At 42.3% G+C, this 19,181-nt stretch overlaps 1 protein-coding gene across 1 annotated transcript in view; it reads left to right on the top strand.

The window, feature by feature from the left end:
* Positions 1-4,134: 4,134 nt before the first annotated feature.
* The window catches only part of ptprh (protein tyrosine phosphatase receptor type H), a 31,455-nt gene continuing 16,408 nt past the window's right edge, over positions 4,135-19,181 (top strand). The window contains exons 1-8 of the mRNA XM_057322405.1: positions 4,135-4,505; positions 16,300-16,573; positions 16,707-16,973; positions 17,107-17,373; positions 17,483-17,752; positions 18,006-18,272; positions 18,423-18,662; positions 18,751-19,005. Coding sequence (XP_057178388.1) covers positions 4,458-4,505; positions 16,300-16,573; positions 16,707-16,973; positions 17,107-17,373; positions 17,483-17,752; positions 18,006-18,272; positions 18,423-18,662; positions 18,751-19,005 — 1,888 coding nt within the window. The 5' untranslated portion in view covers positions 4,135-4,457. The remainder of the gene's footprint in view (positions 4,506-16,299; positions 16,574-16,706; positions 16,974-17,106; positions 17,374-17,482; positions 17,753-18,005; positions 18,273-18,422; positions 18,663-18,750; positions 19,006-19,181) is intronic.

Genomic DNA, 19,181 nt, shown 5'->3' with positions numbered 1-19,181 from the left:
AACGCAGATTAGTCCTGTCACTTTAGTTTATGTAAAATGTAAATGCCTTTTCCCATAACGTTGTCTCTTAGCGTGCTACAAAGACTCTAAAGGTATATCTTAACTACAGGTATACCTTTTCTACGTGTGTTTCCCGAACTATACCTTAGGACAGTGGTTCCCAAACTTTTTACAATGGCGTACCCCCCCCCCCCCAGGAACTTAACATCATTCTGCGTACCCCCTTTCTTACAGTAACAACTGTGGTCTCAAACATTTTTTTATCTGCATTTTAAATACATGTAATTTTCTTTTATCAAACAATAAATGATATATGACTCATACACTTTGTATAAATAAACAACTCACTGTTTAATGAGATGGATGTGCTTGAAATGACTTGCATAACTCTGTGATGTTTGGTTGTATCAGAGAAAGTCTGAGTCTCAAATCATTCTCTATGCAGAGTCTGTGTCGATATTTGTTCTTTATGTGGGCAAGTGCTGAAAACCCTACGAAAACCCACTCTCGCAAAGATACGTTGTGGAGAAGGGCAGTAATGTTTTCAAAGCGCGATCGGCTAAGGCAGGATACCCTGCATGCAAAGCTATCCAGATGTCTGTCACTAATTTTTGTGCGAAGTCACATGCGGTACGTAAAAACGTGCGCTTACGCATGAGTGGACGCATATTTTTTGATTGGATGGCACTACGTGACTACTTTTTTGCTGTGTGTACACTAGAGGGAGCACGTCTTTATATTCAGCTTGTGAGAAAAACATGCCTTGATTGTCAGGTGCGTTATAATTAAGTAAACAGTAGATTTCAGGATTTTGTTCACGTACCCCCTCCGTCACCTGGCGTACCCCCGGGGGTGCGCGTACCCCAGTTTGGGAACCACTGCCTTGAGGAGGTTAATTTCCTACGTGCCACGTTAACAGGTGCTGTCCATGGCGGTGGTGCTGAATTAAAGGATATCGATCACTCGACAAACATTTATTCACTCTATACAGGGACTGCTTTATGTGAGATAGCGGCGTTCTTTATAAAATAAGCACTTTAGAAATAGTTGAGGTTGCATTTATTAGGACTCATAGGATAAAACCAAATTACAAACTAAATCCAACCATGGATTTTATTTAATTGTGAAATGAGTGTGCGAACCCGCAATCTCATGCCAAAATGTCTCAACCCGCTAACTGGCAGTATGATCATTTATATCAAAGGTTCTCAAACTTTGGGTCATAAGGAGGATCACGCAAAGCCGCTTGCTGTTGCGGTGCATTAAAAAAGTTTATTCCAGCAACTAACAATTAGACTTGTATATTTCACACGTTTATTGTGCTTGCACACTGGATGCGCATATGGTGCATTTACAATAATAATATAAACAAGTATGCCATAATTGTGCAGCCCTAAAATGAGGTATTTTGATATTGCAATTAAATTTATACATTCATGACAAGAAAAATTAAAAGTTATGAATGTGTGTTTTTTCCCTATTTTCTATTTAAAAGGTTTGCCATGAGATAGCCTACATTTGATTATAACCCCTTATTAATATTATCATATATGTTGCTATAGTGTCATTATTTACTCAACAAAAAAAAGGAGTGGACCAAAGTGTCTCCTGACACGTGTGAGAACCTGGTGACCAACTATAAGAAACGTCTTACCTCTGTGCTGGCCAACAATGGTTTCTCCACCAAGTACAAAGTAACGTTTTGCTCGGGGATCAAATACTTATTTTACTCAACAAAATGCAAATCACTTCATAACCTTTATATAGGCCTAATGAGTTGTTTTCTGGATTTTTGATATTCTGTTCTATCAGTTAAAATAAACTTACCATAAAAATGATAGACCCTGCATTTCTTTGTAAATGGGCAAATAAGTATTTTTCCAATGCACTGTATATTCTCTTAATCAAGAAACCAAATAATACAATAATACAAGTATAAACAATAAATACATAAATTAAGTATTAATTACAGAGTTTTAGATAGGCCTACCGAACACAATATTAATCGGTTACCTAAACCACAGTTGTAGAACAAAATATGTTTAAAATTATTTTGAGACAGAAAAATGGCAGTCAAATAGCAGTATTGCTAATAAATACATTCTCTGAAATTTTACATTACAAGTTTTGACTGAACATCTCCTAATGTGTTTAAATATGTTTTTTGTCATTCATAATTTTCTTGTTTTCTATTATTCTCTTGTTTTTGTACAGTTTTTATCCATGTCTCTACAGCCCGTACTTGCTTTAAGCTTCTTTGCAATACACACCCTATAGAAACAAATTAGAATTTAATTGAAGTAGCAATACCAAATACATACAGTAAATAATACAGTATGTGTTCTGCAAGACATTTAACCTAATCGAAACAGTTTTATATGTATGTCAAATAAAGAATCAAATATGTGACAGTAAGTTGTATATGACATTTTCCATTTCAGAACCTATAAATCTAATATGTAGTTTTGTTGTTTGATAGCTTTCATGTTTTTGTTGCAATGTACTGATCCCAAAACCTTTTTCAGAATCTGAAACTTTTGAAAATTGAAATGCATCTGTATTTCTGTATAAGATAAAGCAGGCATAAGGAGATCAAATGAAATATTATAACCTATTTTATTTTCATTCATATGAGCTTTACAATTGTAGACATGTTAGAAAATGTTTGATTTGTAGAGATGTGTTTATTTTTGCCAATAAACAAGAAATAAACTGTCATTCAAATCGGTTAATAATTTGTTACAATGATAATTTTACAATTAGATTTTCTACAATTACCTTCATATCTCAAATAATAAAATTAGAATGTTGTATTGTGATTTGGCATGATGATGTTGCTCCTGTAGCTCAACTATTAAAGCATGGTGTTAGCTGCATGAAAGGTGTTGTTTTTGTTCCCAGCCAACACACATGTATTGACAAACAAAGTTTTAAAGCACTGGAAGTTGCCATGCCGTGTGTTCAGGTGAGGCTGTGTTTTATCTAACTTTCCTCAATCTCTGCCAAACAGGAAAACTGTGCCTTCAATGTTTTTCAGAAGGAAATGGGACACCAATCTGTACCCTATTCATAGAATGTGCTAGTTGACAAAATAAACAGCATGTTGATCATAATGACAGTAATGAAGGCTTGTCAACCAGTTTGTAAGGAAGAATCTGTTGAGCTGCATTTGACCAATGTATTCAGTTTCAAGTCATACAAGTCTCTCCAATTAAAGTAGCACACTGATAATACATCAAATATAAATGCAACATCTAAAATGATTGAAATAATTTTTATAGTACAAGTTTATTCCCATAGCGTTATTCCTATAACAATTTGCATCGTTTCAAAGCAGCTATACAAAAAACACGCAAATATAAAGAAAAACACAGCAACATGTAAAGTCAACAAATAATTATTAGAGTGTACATAAAAAATTGCTAAAGATACATTAAGACACATCAAATTACAAATAAAACACAACAAACAAATCAGATTCACATCTACCTTTTAATCAACAATGATCTGTCTTTGAGAATGGCTGAAAAAGAAGATTAGAAACATGATGAAGGATGAATGGTTATATCTTTGCTGACACTGCTTCCCCCATGTTGACTGTTAATTAAAAGTGAACTACAGTAAACCTCCATGGGTCAACATCCTCCACATGTCATTAGACCTGTTTACAAAGCAAATTAAGTGGTTTGTAAACATATAGGCCTACAGTAGATCAGCCTAGGCTGCCTTATATATTTCATATCATCTATCTCATAGTATTTTAAATAGTCTCATGTGGATTAGACATCTGAGAAAGTTAACACACCCAACTCAACATTATGACTACATGACTCACCTTAACTCGGCTTTTGTCTCTGTTGATAGGCAATAAATACTGAGGTAACAGGTGGTTGATTGTTTGTATGTTCAATTGTTTTTGTTTCTATTTTTATATATCTAAAAAGATCTCCCAAGATAAAAACAAATCAGATAAACCGAGATTTAAAATAATGCATGCAAATGAAACTAAATGCAGTATGTTATAAAAAAAAGTTGCGGAAAGATTTCCCAGGCGAGTCATTAGGTGATAAAGGAAGATAAGCTAGAATAAAGCAAAAAGGAATGAGAGGCTGAGTTGTAAAATAAAAAGATGTCGTTGGAAAAAAGTAAATGGGAGGAGTTTAAAAATAGGGAAGAACATTAGTTAAAGGCCGTACAAAGGTTGATGTACATTGTTTTCCCGTCATGAGAAAAAGGAGAAGTGGCAATAAAACGGTCATTATCAGTCAACAGAGAAGAAACAGAGAGAGAGGGGAAAGAGAGACAGAAAGAGGGAGAGAGACACTAAAATAGACGACAGCTGTCATGTTGAAGAACAGTTAAACAGACAGCTTTGTTTGTAGTTTAAGAATGACTTCGGGCTGCAAGAGTTAAATAGTATATTCTGTTGTTTACTCTGACTACAGACCGGTTTGATAATGGGACAAGTTTTGCTTTTAGTTTTGCTGTGTGTGGTTTCTGCATCGGTAAGTCACTCTCACTCAATACACCTTTACAAACTCTTCTGTGTGTTTAAAGACAACTGATTGGGGGTTCAAATTTACTTAAATTTTTTTAATTTTACATGTCATAGTCTTACAGACCAACCCAGAGTAGAACAACTTATTTCTTGAAGCGTACTGCACTGTAAATTGAGAGTCAATCTCATTATGCAAATGTCTTCATAAAGATGACATGTTGAAAATATTTTAAGATCTGAAAAACTCACAATTCTAAAGTTTTATCTTTAATTTATGGATGTAATGTTTCACTCTTGAAATATCAATCACAGTCCAAAGTACTAGAAGTACTGGAGATAAGTGAGAGCCATGAATTATGAATCTGTTATCATTTATCAATATGGATCTTACAGTAAGCTATCATCTTACTGATAGTCAAATCTACACATTTTTGTGTCTTTTGAAATGTATACACCTGTAACCGGTCCTACTCGCCCCGCTCTGCGCGGGCCTCGAACCGCAATCGTTCCAGATGGGAGTGAGGTTTTACACACTGCACAGCTCTTCACTAGCTGGCCTCCGTTACACACCAATGACTTCAAGTGAATATTTAAAGAACGTGTCTTTCTTGTTCGTTCGTTTTCAAAGGCCATTTCTTTGTTTGTCTGTCTGTCTGTCTATGGCTATACTTCATTAAACTTTACCCTCATAAATCATTGTGCGTTATTATCTGTATAAACTTTATAAACCTTTATTCCTTCAAACCTCAAGCTTTTAAAGGGATAGTTCACCCAAAAGCAAAAATTCTGTCATCATACTTACCTTTGAGTTATTCCAAATCTGTATAAATGTCTTTGGTCTGATGAACACAGAGAAAGATTTTTTGGAAGAATGCTTGTAACCAAACAGTTCTTGGTCCCCATTGACTACAATAGGAAAAATTACTTTATATACTGTTTTATAAGAAATACATATACATATATATTGTTACAAGCATTTGTCCAAATATCTTTCTCTGTGTTCAACCAAACAAAATACATTACAAGTTTGAAACAACTAGAGAGTGAGTAATTCATGACAGACTTTTCATTTTTGGGTGAACTATCCCTTTAAGGCATGGTTTGAAAGTCACTGGTTCTCACATCTAATAGTTCTCGTTTAGTCTTGGATTACTAATTACTAAATTACTAAAAAAATAGTTCACATCAAGCATATGGTTCCTTTTTGGTTCTTCTAATTAGCCTACTGTATTCGTTCAGGTATGAGTGTTTGAAAGTGTGTATTATGCTGTGCAGGTCTTTTTCATGTGGTATTTCCTTGTTTGTTGTGTCAACAAAAACTACTTTCTTTCATTTCATGAGATTACATCAGTCTTTAATATATACATTCACCTTCAGAAGCCTGTCAAAGAGAATAACTTTTTCAACATATACTGTAGGTAGATTGGCTTTCAATGGAAACATGTCCTATAGAAAGGTCCTTGTTATACCTCATTTTTATTTACACAGAAACACACCCATTCTTTCAAAATCACTGGAAAAAATGCCTTTCTGTTAAAATTGTTATTATATTTTTCGTTTTGGTGTGCATTTGTGTACGATATGTTACACGTCATTCACATAGTGGCTTTTGCGTACACTGTGTATACACATACATACAGCTGTATAAAACATTACTATTTGCCTCTGATGTGTCAAGCAAGCTCTGCAAACCTTTAATAATTATAAATCAGCTTTGATCTGTTCTGATATGTAGACATGCCAGTCTATTAAAACAACCACAAAGACAATATTAAGCTTCATTAAACAAAGCAAGTAATTTCAATTCTGTTGATTTTCGTATGTTTTGACTATACTATGGTGAATTAAAGCGATAGTTCACCCAAAAATGAAAATTCCATCATCATTTACTCACCCTCAAGTTGTTCCAAACCTGTAGACATTTCTTAGTTCCGTTGAACACCTCTGACTACAACGGTTTTCCTGCTTGGTGTTTGGCAGAACAAAGACATTTATACAGGTTTGGAATAACTTGAGGTATAGTTAATGAAGACAGATTTCATTTCATATTAATTGAGTTTTTGGCTGAACTTGTCATGATACAGACACGGTAGACTCAGATGCGGGTGAATCAGAACACTTTATTGAGAAAACAAAAGAAATCAACGCAAGAATGTCCGTCGTGCCTCCGGCAGAAGATAGTCCCAGGAGGGTGCTCGGTCCGGTGCAGAGATCCGCGATGAGATCCGCGATGAAGAGACGCGGCACCCGTGCAGCAGGAACCGCCGAGCGCGACTGGACGGTGGATGTGTGGAGGGAGTGGTCTGGGTCCGGGAGCGCTGCGGGACAGAGAGCAAGGACTAACAAAAATAGGCAGAACTGGAGACAAAGAAAACTGGCTACGAGGAGCCACAAAAACGGATAAACGAGACGAGCAAAACTAGGACTAGGACTAGGATAAAGGCTTCTACGGAACTGGACACGCCAGCACCGGGGCAGTCAGAAAAGTCGATAGAAACAAGTACGGTCTGACACCAGACGAGAGGACGAAAGGGGATAAATAGAAAGGTCTACAAATAAGGAATAGGCTACAGGTGTGAAGCAAACACAAGAACAGGGGTGAGTACTAATTAGAAAAGGAGCTACGGGTGAGAGTGATGAGAGTCAGTGAGTGGGGAAATCCTGACAGGGAAACACGAGGGCGGAGCGAATGACGCAGACACCGGACACGTGGAGAGCTGTCAAACGGCACTCCACATGTTCGACAAAACAAACACAAACCACGCAAGACACAGACCCCAAGAAGGCCGGGATCGCAACAGTACCCCCCCCCAGAAGCGCTCACTGAGTGCTTAGGGAGGGGGCTCACCTCGTCTCCGGTGGAAGTCCACGACCAACGACCTATCCAGAACGTCACGAGACGGCACCCAACACCTCTCCTCAGCGCCATATCCCTCCCAGTCCACCAAGTACTGGAAGCCCCTGCCACGGCGACGAACGTCAAGAAGTCTCCTGACGGCGTACGCCGGGGACCCGTCCACCAACCGTGGGGGAGGGGGGACGGGACGACTGCTGGCAGGGTTGAGATGAGACGTGACAGCTGGTTTAACCCTGGAAACATGAAAGACAGGGTGAACTCGACCAAGATTATGGGGAAGCTTGAGCCGGACGGCCACCGGATTAACCACCTTCATGATGCGGTACGGCCCAATGAACCTGGGGGCCAACTTCTTGGAGGGCGCCCGGAGAGGCAGGTCCTTGGTAGAAAGCCATACCCGCTGACCACAAACATAGGGCGGAGGAGAGATCCGGTGACGATCGGCCGCTGCTTTGGTTCTCTGGGAGGTTCGGGCCAGAACCCCTCTGGCTCTCGTCCAGGTGCGGCGACAGCGCCGAACGAAGGCCAGAGCAGAGGGAACCGCAGCCTCGGGTTCCTGGGAGGGAAACAGGGGGGGTTGATATCCAACAGAACATTCAAAAGGAGACATACCTGATGAGGATACCGGGAGGGAATTGTGGGCGTACTCGACCCAGGAGAGCTGCTGGCTCCAGGAGCAGGGGTTATGAGATGTTAGACAGCGGAGCTTACGTCCGAGATCCTGGTTGGCTCGCTCACATTGCCCATTGGTCTGAGGGTGAAAACCTGAAGACAGACTCGCTGAGGCCCCGATCTGTCTACAGAACTCCTTCCAGAACCGGGAAGTGAACTGAGGACCCCTATCGGACACGACGTCGACCGGTAACCCATGGAGACGAAAGACGTGGTCCACCAACAGTTGAGAGGTCTCCCGGGCAGATGGCAGCTTGGGCAGGGGAATGAAATGAGCCGCTTTGGAGAAGCGGTCCACCACCGTGAGGATGACGGTGTTGCCGCCAGAGGGAGGAAGGCCAGTGACAAAATCCATGGCGATGTGTGACCAAGGGCGGGAGGGGATGGGAAGGGGACGAAGCAGACCAGCAGGTGGGCGGTGGGACGGCTTACATTGAGCACAAATAGGGCAAGCCAACACAAACTGTCCAACATCTGTGGCCAATGAAGGCCACCAAAACCGCTGACGTACGGACGCCAGGGTTCCTCGTACCCCTGGATGGCCGAAAAACTTGGATGAGTGCCCCCACTGAAGGACCTCAGGACGCAGCGCAGCCGGCACAAACAACCTGCCCGCAGGACACTCTCTCGGTACTTGCTCCCCTCGTCCGGCCTCCTCTACTCGTCGCTCAAGGGCCCAGGAGACCGCCCCGACCACCACCCCTTTGGGAAGGATGGCATCGGCCGTAAGCTCCCTTCCAGGTGCCTCGAACAGACGAGAGAGTGCGTCAGGCTTGACGTTCTTAGAGCCTGGCCGGTATGAGAGGGAGAAGTTGAACCGACCGAAAAAAAGTGCCCACCGGGCTTGGCGTGAGCTCAACCTCTTGGCTGAACGGACATATTCAAGGTTCTTATGATCCGTCCAGACCAAGAAGGGCTGCGCTGCTCCCTCCAACCAATGGCGCCACTCACCCAAAGCCAGTCGAACCGCCAGAAGCTCTCGGTTACCGATATCATAGTTACGTTCAGCAGGGCTAAGACGGTGGGAGTAGTAGGCACAAGGGTGCACCTTCTCATCTCCACAAGAGCGCTGAGACAAAACCGCGCCTATCCCGACATCTGAGGCATCGACCTCGACAATGAACTGTCGTTCAGGGTCTGGAAAACAAAGCACAGGAGCAGAGACAAAACGGGACTTGAGATTGTCAAAGGCTACCTGAGCTTGAGGATTCCATCTGAACAAAACCTTGGTGGAGGTCAATGCTGTGAGCGGAGCGGCGATCTGGCCGAAACCCCGGATGAATCGCCGATAAAAGTTGGCGAACCCCAGGAACCGCTGAAGAGCCTTGCGAGAGTCGGGAACGGGCCACTCGGCGACAGCCTTGATCTTAGACGAGTCAGGTTCAATCCCCCTGGGGGATAAGACATGGCCAAGGAACGAAACAGTATCGGCATGGAACTTGCACTTCTCTGCCTTGATAAATAGTTGATTCTCTAACAATCGCTGGAGAACCTCACGCACGTGTCGGGAATGTTCCTGGAGAGAGGGGGAAAAGATTAGAATGTCATCCAGGTAAACAAAGACAAATCGATTGATCATGTCGCTCAACACGGCGTTAATGAGGCCCTGGAAGACGGCAGGGGCATTGGTCAAACCAAACGGGAGAACCAAATACTCATAATGTCCCGAAGGTGTGTTAAAGGCCGTCTTCCACTCGTCCCCCTCACGGATACGGACCAGGTGATAGGCGTTGCGGAGGTCTAACTTGGTAAAAACCCGAGCTCCCTGCAAAAGTTCGAAGGCAGTTGACATGAGTGGTAAGGGGTACTTGTTCTTAACCGTAATCTCATTCAAACCTCGATAGTCAATACAGGGACGCAGGGAACCATCTCTCTTCTGTACGAAGAAGAAACCGGCCCCAGCCGGTGAGGAGGAGTGCCGAATGAGCCCAGCTTGGAGAGATTCATTAATATATTTGTCCATGGCCTCTCTTTCAGGACAAGACAGGGAGTAAAGACGACCCTTGGGCGGAGAAGTGCCTGGGAGGAGATCTATGGCACAGTCGTAGGGGCGATGCGGAGGTAGAGAGGTGGCTCGTGACTTGCTGAACACGGTACGAAGGTCGTGGTACTCCTCCGGGACCCCGGTCAAATCGAAGGCAGTAACCTGTAACACAGAAGGCACAGAGACAGAAGAAGGGGCAGAACCAAGACAAGACGCATGACAAAAAGAGCTCCAGGCTAAAATAGAATTATTAACCCAATCAACGTGAGGATTATGTTGTGACAACCAGGGATGCCCTAAAATGATGGGAGTATTGGGGGAATCGAGGATGTACAACATAATACTCTCACAATGATTCCCAGAAAGGTAAAGTCTTACGTGAGGGGTGACGTGAGTAATAGTGCAAAAGGGATGCCCCGCGAGCGTCAGGACCGAGACCGGCAGAGAAAGGGGCGTGGCCGGAATCCCCCATCGACGAGCAGTGGTGCGATCGATGAAGTTTCCTTCAGCGCCGGAGTCGACGAGGGCACGGCCTTGGTGAAAACTGCCCTCGTGCATCAGCCGGAAGGGTAACAACGTGCGGTGCAACGGGGATGAAACATCAATGGCACCCGCCCGGATTCCCCGGACTACGGACGGGCTCGCCCTTTTAACGGACACGACATCACCTGGTGGTCGGGCTTACCGCAGTAAAAGCAGAGGCCCTCTATGACACGCTGTTGTTTCTGAGCCGGAGTGAGACGTGATCGACCCAGTTGCATCGGTTCCTCCAGCGACGTCGGGGCGGAAGGAGACTTGGGAGGATCGAACTCACGTGATCGCCAGGAGGTGGGTGAAGGACGGCGTCGGCGACGAGCAGAGATCCGGTTTTCAATCCGCAGACATAGATTAGTGAGAGCTTCCATGTCCCGCGGTGCCTCCAAGGCAGCGATCTCGTCGGCGATAGTGTTATTAAGACCGTCCAAAAAGCGCGCACGAAGCGCTCCCTCGTTCCACTCGCAGGCGGCCGCCAGCGTCTGGAATTTGATCGAGTAATCCGTAACCGAGCTCCGTCCCTGGGAAAGCCGAGAGAGCTGGGCGGCCGCCTCGTCCCCTCGAACCGACCGATCGAACAGAGACGCCATCTCGGTGCGAAAGGTTGCAAAAGAACGGCAACACAGGGCTTGGTTCTCCCAGACGGAAATACCCCACTCTCGAGCGCGCCCAGAAAGAAGTGTGAGGACATAAGCAATTCTTGTCTCATCTGTGGCATAACGTCGTGGCTGCAGAGCGAAAACCAACGCACACTGAGAGAGAAAGGCTCGACAGGCGTTAGGGTCTCCGTCATACACCGGAGGACTGTTGGCGTGTGGCTCAGCCTCTAGAGAGTGTCCGCGTGCGGCGAGGGGTGCGCGAGATTCCACGGCGTCTCGGCGGAGCTCGTCGAGCCGGTGATGTAGATCAGCAACCTGGGCCGTGAGAACTTCGACATCTTGTGAGGTGGCATTCAGCCGTGACGCCTGATGGCCCAGCAAAGCTCCCTGCTGCTGAAGCGCGTTGAGTAGATGGTCCGCGCCCGCTGAGTCTGGTGAGTGGTCAGACCGTTCTGTCATGATACAGACACGGTAGACTCAGATGCGGGTGAATCAGAACACTTTATTGAGAAAACAAAAGAAATCAACGCAAGAATGTCCGTCGTGCCTCCGGCAGAAGATAGTCCCGGGAGGGTGCTCGGTCCGGTGCAGAGATCCGCGATGAGATCCGCGATGAAGAGACGCGGCACCCGTGCAGCAGGAACCGCCGAGCGCGACTGGACGGTGGATGTGTGGAGGGAGTGGTCTGGGTCCGGGAGCGCTGCGGGACAGAGAGCAAGGACTAACAAAAATAGGCAGAACTGGAGACAAAGAAAACTGGCTACGAGGAGCCACAAAAACGGATAAACGAGACGAGCAAAACTAGGACTAAGACTAGGATAAAGACTTCTACGGAACTGGACACGCCAGCACCGGGGCAGCCAGAAAAGTCGATAGAAACAAGTACGGTCTGACACCAGACGAGAGGACGAAAGGGGATAAATAGAAAGGTCTACAAATAAGGAATAGGCTACAGGTGTGAAGCAAACACAAGAACAGGGGTGAGTACTAATTAGAAAAGGAGCTACGGGTGAGAGTGATGAGAGTCAGTGAGTGGGGAAATCCTGACAGGGAAACACGAGGGCGGAGCGAATGACGCAGACACCGGACACGTGGAGAGCTGTCAAACGGCACTCCACATGTTCGACAAAACAAACACAAACCACGCAAGACACAGACCCCAAGAAGGCCGGGATCGCAACAGAACTAATCATTTAATTTACTAATTTTATACCGAAAGAGTAATCTGTACTAAATTTTAAGCCTTTGGCCCTCGGTTTACATATAAACTCGTAAAAATACAGGTGCTACACGATGCTATAGAGCAGTGGTTTCCAACCTTTTTTTGTCTGAGACCCCCTTTTTCACAAGAAAATATTTGCGGCCCCCCATCACTTTTAACAATATAATCACTCTTGTAATCTTGCAACAAAGATGACAAAAATGTTGTTTTCAGACAAACAGTATGTTTATTACTATAACAAGATAGATGTAAGCATAAATATGGCCTGTATATAATATTGAAAATACAACAAAAACATCAGTAGGCCTTTTGTAATTTAAAAATAGGAGTAGCCTATAAATTGGCCTTATTTGAAATGCAATAACAAAAATATCAGTATTCACACTGGTATGTAGGGGAAAAAAAGACTGAATATAGGCTATTTCAAAATGACTTCTGTCAGGCATCTCTAGTCATTTGTGAGGCTTTATCAATCAGTGTGAGGATTGCTGCTGGCAGTGAGTAATAATTTTGTCAATGCGTGGAGAGATCTTTGACAGGGCAAGACGCATATCATCCTCAAGTGTCAGTCTGGCCCTGTATTTGGTTTTAAGGGCTGTCATGGTTGAAAACCCAGCTTCACAAAGTATAGGTGGTGCTAAAGAGAATCAGCACCTTCATTGCAGCTGTGTGACAGACTGGGTGTTCTTCTGCTATTTCAGACCAGAATGATTCCAATGGAACTTCACTGAAACAGGCTTTCAGGCTGGCATCAGAGGATATTTCTATAAGCTCCTCCAGAAGTCTTGATGGCAGAGTAGCTGGACGCTTTGATTCACTGTTCTCGGTGAAGGGGTTTCTGATCCACATAAAATCAGCTGCTTGCTCCTCAGTTAGAGCTGGGAAATAACTATCAAATTTCTCCAGGACCTTTGACAGATGCACAGTTATTTGATGTTGAATGATTTTAAAATTAAACTGTCTGTCTGCAATAAATGCATGGGTGTGCTCAAACATGTCACAAGCTCTGTTAAGCTTGTTTATTTCACCGAAAATGTCTGAATGGTGGCTGAGTTGAGCGAGCCATTTGTCATCGTCCAAAAACTTTGCAAGGTCTGGTCTCTTATCCTCGAGAAATTCACGCAGCTCATCCCTCAGCCTGAACAGCCGCATCAGCACCCGCCCTCTGGACAGCCACCTCACGTCAGTGTGCATCAGCAGGTTATGGTAATCAGCGCCTACCTCTTCGCAGAGAGCAGTGAATAACCGGGAGTTTGTGGCTCTTACTTTCACAAAGTTCACGATTTTTACGGCCACCTCTAAAACTCCATGAAAAATGGAGTGAACCTCCACGAAAGGTTCCATTTCTTTTATAGCAAGCGCCTCTCTGTGCAGAAAGCAGTGTGTTGAAACGACAAGGGGAGCAACCTCTTTGATACGCTGAACTACCCCGGACTGCCTGCCAGTCATCGCAGCAGCTCCATCAGTACAGACCCCTTTACAGTCGCTCCAGTTAATCTAATTTGATCTCATGAAATGATCCAAAGTTTCAAAAATATAGTTTACCGTCGTCGTGGATCGGAGCTCTTTACAAAACAAAAAATCTTCTTTTATCTAATTTTCCCATTCATAACCAACGTATGCGAGGAGCTGTGCCATTTTTGACACATCGGTAGACTCATCTATTTGAAGTGTGAACTTATTACCACGAAGTCGCGCAGAAAGCTGATATTTCACATCTTTTCACATTGTTGCGATGCGACGTTTGACCGTGTTGTTTGATAGTGGTATCTTCGCCAATTGTTTTGATTTATCCTCTCCAAATAATTCCTTGACAATCTCTGTTGCAATAAAACCATAGTTCAGGTAACTATCTTGGTATTTCTTGCATTTCGTGTTTCCAGTATTGATAGCACTGCGACCCGAATTACTGGAAGCTTCCTCACATGGGTCCAGTATGCCTTGGTCATTACTGTCAGCCGCTGTAGGCGAATCAGAGGGACTCGGTCGTTTTTGTAGAGGACGAATTACAAATTTGTCCATATTTGGTCAGCCAGAGGATTGTAGATAAAATGATCTAATGTAATATGATCGCTCTCTTTAATCATTAAGACTTAATTCTCACTCTCAATTCAACACTTTTTTCAAATATGACGCGACCCCTGATGTGGTAAAAGTCGATCTTGAAGTTCAAAAAATCTCTCAGACAAAGAAGGTTCAGGTGTCAAGGAGTTAACTTTATTTGATCAGGCCAAACAAAGTGAGATGTCCCAAGTCATCTGAAAACCAAGTGTTTTCAAGCCTACAGTTATAGTGAAACTTAGGAAAGGAGGTGCTTTCCTAAACCAATCAGGTAAATTCCCTTTATCTTTTATTTTTTATTATCCAATCATTCTTGTCTGCCACCATTATTTTCTAGGCAACAAGGTTTGTATCTAATGGTGGAATGTCGGCCTTCACTTGGTTTTTAAAAATAAGTTTTCCTGTTGGTACCAGTTTTCAGGCCACAAAGTGAACAACATGTTCAACCTTCTGAACTTTATCTAGGTCAGGCCTTAAACAGATCTCAAAGACATCACTGAATTTTGTATTGCTGAAATCTGTTCTTTACTTGGTTAAAATGATTAAAATATACTTGTATGTTCAAACAACACTCAATCATTGCTTAAGTATACTGATTATATCATTAAATCATTAAATCATCTTCATATATTCACTTGTAACACTCAATCATTGGTCTGATTATTAACACATCTATGGTAATATCATTCCTATGAATACTTCTTATAAGTGGGGTGTACAACAGAGCCCAAAAGTACAACAGAGCCCAAAAGTGCAAAGTACAAATACAACATCAACTAAATGATCAGAATTATGCACAATACCCCCCACAGAGCTCACTGAGGCCCCCTTGTGGGCCGGGACCCCCCTGTTGGGAACCGCTGCTATAGAGGACCTTTAAAATCTGTACCATTTTGTTGCACAAAAGTTTCTTTGTAGTGAATGATGTTTCTTTAGACTATGTTAAGGTAAGAATGTGTCTTTTTGACTAAATGATTCTTTGGGGAACCCAACATTTTTTTTCTATGGCACAGCAGTTAAGAACTTTTTGTAGCACCTTTATTTAATTGAGAAACAAAGAGCTGTGCATGTATGTGCCTGTGTGCATGGAGTTGTGTCTTTAGCCCTTTCCCAGAGCGATTAATCTGTTTGGGTAGAGTTAGGAGTCTGCATCATCTTTGAGGTGCAATGAATGTAAAAGTTCAGGAGAGTGATGTTGTGCTGCCTTGTGTTGTTTAAATACATGCCACTCTCTCACTGGCCACAGGCTTCATTTGTGAATGCCTTGAACTTCCTGTGATCACCATCAAGAGTCATAACATGTTATTGTTTGATATCATTAAAGACCACGCCCACTACCACGTTTTTTTGCAAAAGTTTGTCCGTGCATGCCAAACCAACTGACTGGCATAAAGAGTCTTGTAGTCAAGCCAAGAGATGACAAGAGCCTGCAAGAAGCTTGGTGCTCTTTCCAATGTTGTAGAGGACAAATCTAAAGGACCTGTCAGTCTTTGAAGTTGTCCAAAAATGTATTGTCACTGTGTTGCATCAATGTTGATGATGAGCCTGATGTTTATAGTGATGAGCAAAACTCCACATTCAGAGCAACAGAAGTTCTTGTCTTTTATCTTTGGTAAAAGAGAACCTAAACAAACTGTACTGTATGTTTGGGCTAACTGAACAGGTGCTTTTGTTAACATCTTTTGTATATCTTATTGGCGTAATTATTTGGCTATCAAAATCGAATAAAACCTTTCCGTTACAAGCGTATGGCTGGTCAAAGTTTACTGCAGAATGTTTCTTCTGTCCTACTGTACTTACATTAAAAATATGAACTAGATCAGATAAATATGCTCTTTTGCTATCATCTCATTGTGATATTTCTTCCCTCAGGGCCAGAGTCTAGCAGATGTTGACTATGTTTCAGTAATTCACAGAACAGAGTTTGAGTTAACTTTACAATGGTATAAAGTCAATAACAACAACAATTACAGTTATGTGCTGATAAACAGCAATGGAACAGAGACTGAAATCCCAACACCTGAAACTGATCCTGTAGTGACACATACAGTCTCTTCTTTGTCTGCTGGCACTAAATACTCATTTACTCTCTTCACTGAGTTTGAAGGTGTGAGGAGCAGAGGATATAACTTCTACAATGTCACCGGTGAGTGAGACTAACTCCATATTTAAAACAAGACCTTGAGTTCTGACCATAACTACAGTAACATATTTCTATTAAATAAATTCTGATGTGATTCATCAAGTATAAATGAAGATCTTTTTTCTCTTTTTCTCAGCTCCCTCTAATGTTGAGGCCATTTTAGTGGTTAACCGAAAAGAGTTTGAGTTAACTTTACAATGGTATAAAGTCAATAACAACAGCAATTACAGTTATGTGCTGATAAACAGCAATGGAACAGAGACTGAAATCCCAGCACCAGAAACTGATCCTGTAGTGACACATACAGTCTCTTCTTTGTCTGCTGGCACTAAATACTCATTTACTCTCTTCACTGAGTTTGAAGGTGTGAGGAGCAGAGGATATAACTTCTACAATGTCACCGGTGAGTGAGACTAACTCCATATTTAAAACAAGACCTTGAGTTCTGACCATAACTACAGTAACATATTTCTATTAAATAAATTCTGATGTGATTCATCAAGTATAAATGAAGATCTTTTTTCTTTTTTTCTCAGCTCCCTCTAACGTTGAGGCCATTTTAGTGGTTAACCGAAAAGAGTTTGAGTTAACTTTACAATGGTATAAAGTCAATAACAACAGAAATTACAGTTATGTGCTGATAAACAGCAATGGAACAGAGACTGAAATCCCGGCACCAGAAACTGATCCTGTAGTGATACACACAGTCTCTTCTTTGTCTGCTGGCACTAAATACTCCTTTATTCTCTATACTGAGTTTGAAGGTGTGAGGAGCAGTGGATATAACTTCTACAATGTCACCAGTGAGTCTGTGTATATCCTTTCATTCCAGTTATGTAGAAATGAAAGCTGGTCATAACCACAGTCTAACTAAACATTCTGACACTTACCATTCATCATCATTTGTTTCAGTGCCATCTAATGTTGCCAAGGTGTCTGTAGTGAATAGTGATGACACTGCCATGATCTTACAATGGAACATTGTAACAAACACAGACAACAACACGTATAACTACACTCTAAAATACAGAAATGAATTAACGGAGGAAACCCTTACTATAAATACAGATGACAATTCTTTAGTAATACGTGGTTTAATTCCTGCGACAATTTACAGCTTCATTCTGTACACCATATTTGATGATGTGAGAAGCACGGGATACAACTTTACCAACTCCACAAGTACGTCACTCTCTTTTTGCAGTCTCTATAGTTTCAAGACCTTTTAGATAAAAAAACGCATACTGTACAATATCTTTAGGTGCCATTGATGATTAATATAACATATGATGTATATATACACTGTATGATACTTTATTTGACATTCCTAAATTCAAAGTACAGTTTCATCAGTTTACAGTACAGTAAAATAAAAATGAATCATCACTTAATCATCAATCAAGTGTGTGTGTGTGTGTGTGTGTATTCTCCACAGCTCTATCTGACGTAACTGAAGTAAGAGTGACACATCGAACAGAGACACATTTGACTATTGAATGGGATAAGTTGAACAAAGACAACATCTACAACTACACCTTGAATCAAAGTTCTGGAAATGAGATACCTTTTACTGGATCTGTACATGGCGATGTGATCAGATACGAGCTCTCTCACCTCACGCCGGGAACTGTATATGAATTTACTCTCTTCACTGTTGTGAAATACAATAAGAGCAGCGGAAACCATTTTAAGAATATCACCAGTAAGATAACTTATGTTTCACATGATCTGTTTGATTTAACATTTATATTAACAGATCCTAGACCACTACCACCAAATCAATAGCAGCATTTAATGTTTTGACTCCGATGCTCAGTGAAATGAACATACTGTTTTATTGTGTCTTTTAAAGCCATTGACTGTGCGTCCATTGACTGGCATGTCACCAACTCATCGATAAATGCAACGCAAGTGATTGGCAGCACACGTGTCACAGCTAAAAACAGCACACACAATGAATTGAGTCTACCTGTAGAGCAGAACAGCGTGAATCTTCAAAGCCTTTATCCCGGTGCAAGATACACTGTTTCGCTATGGTATGACTTCACAGAATCACAGAAACTTCTACAATGCTCACAAAATCTGACATTAGGTAAGTTTCCATGCTCTTGGTTGGAGTGTGGTGATAACATACGAGTACATAATACCACGGTTTTCTTTCTTTACCACTTTGGATCTAGCTCCAAACAGTGTATCACGTCTGCACTGTAACTATTTCTCCGGAGGCTACGGTCTGAATGTAGTTTGGGACACTCCGTATGGAGTTGTGAATGTGGTGCAGGTGGATGTTGCTGGAAAAAGTTTCAACCAATCAACGAGCAGACAGGAGGTAAAGGGACTGCAGGTTGCCCAGTGGTACAGAGTGACGGCGACATCGTTCTCTGGAAACATGAAGAGTCCTGCAGTATTAGCCAACTGTCAAACTGACCCAACAGGTAAAATAACCCCAAGAAAACCTCCAGATCTGATGTTCTGATGCTTTAAGCCGACAGCTAGTTAGTGACTAGCCGGTCACTATAGTGACTATTAAAATGATCAAATCCTGTGCGCAGATGCAGCACATTCTTTAGGTTCGAAAAACACTTGGTTATAAAAGTATGCATTCAAATTA

This window comes from Triplophysa rosa, linkage group LG23 (assembly GCF_024868665.1).
Source record: "Triplophysa rosa linkage group LG23, Trosa_1v2, whole genome shotgun sequence".
Lineage (NCBI taxonomy): Eukaryota > Metazoa > Chordata > Actinopteri > Cypriniformes > Nemacheilidae > Triplophysa > Triplophysa rosa.
This window is presented reverse-complemented; position numbering and strand designations above follow the sequence as displayed.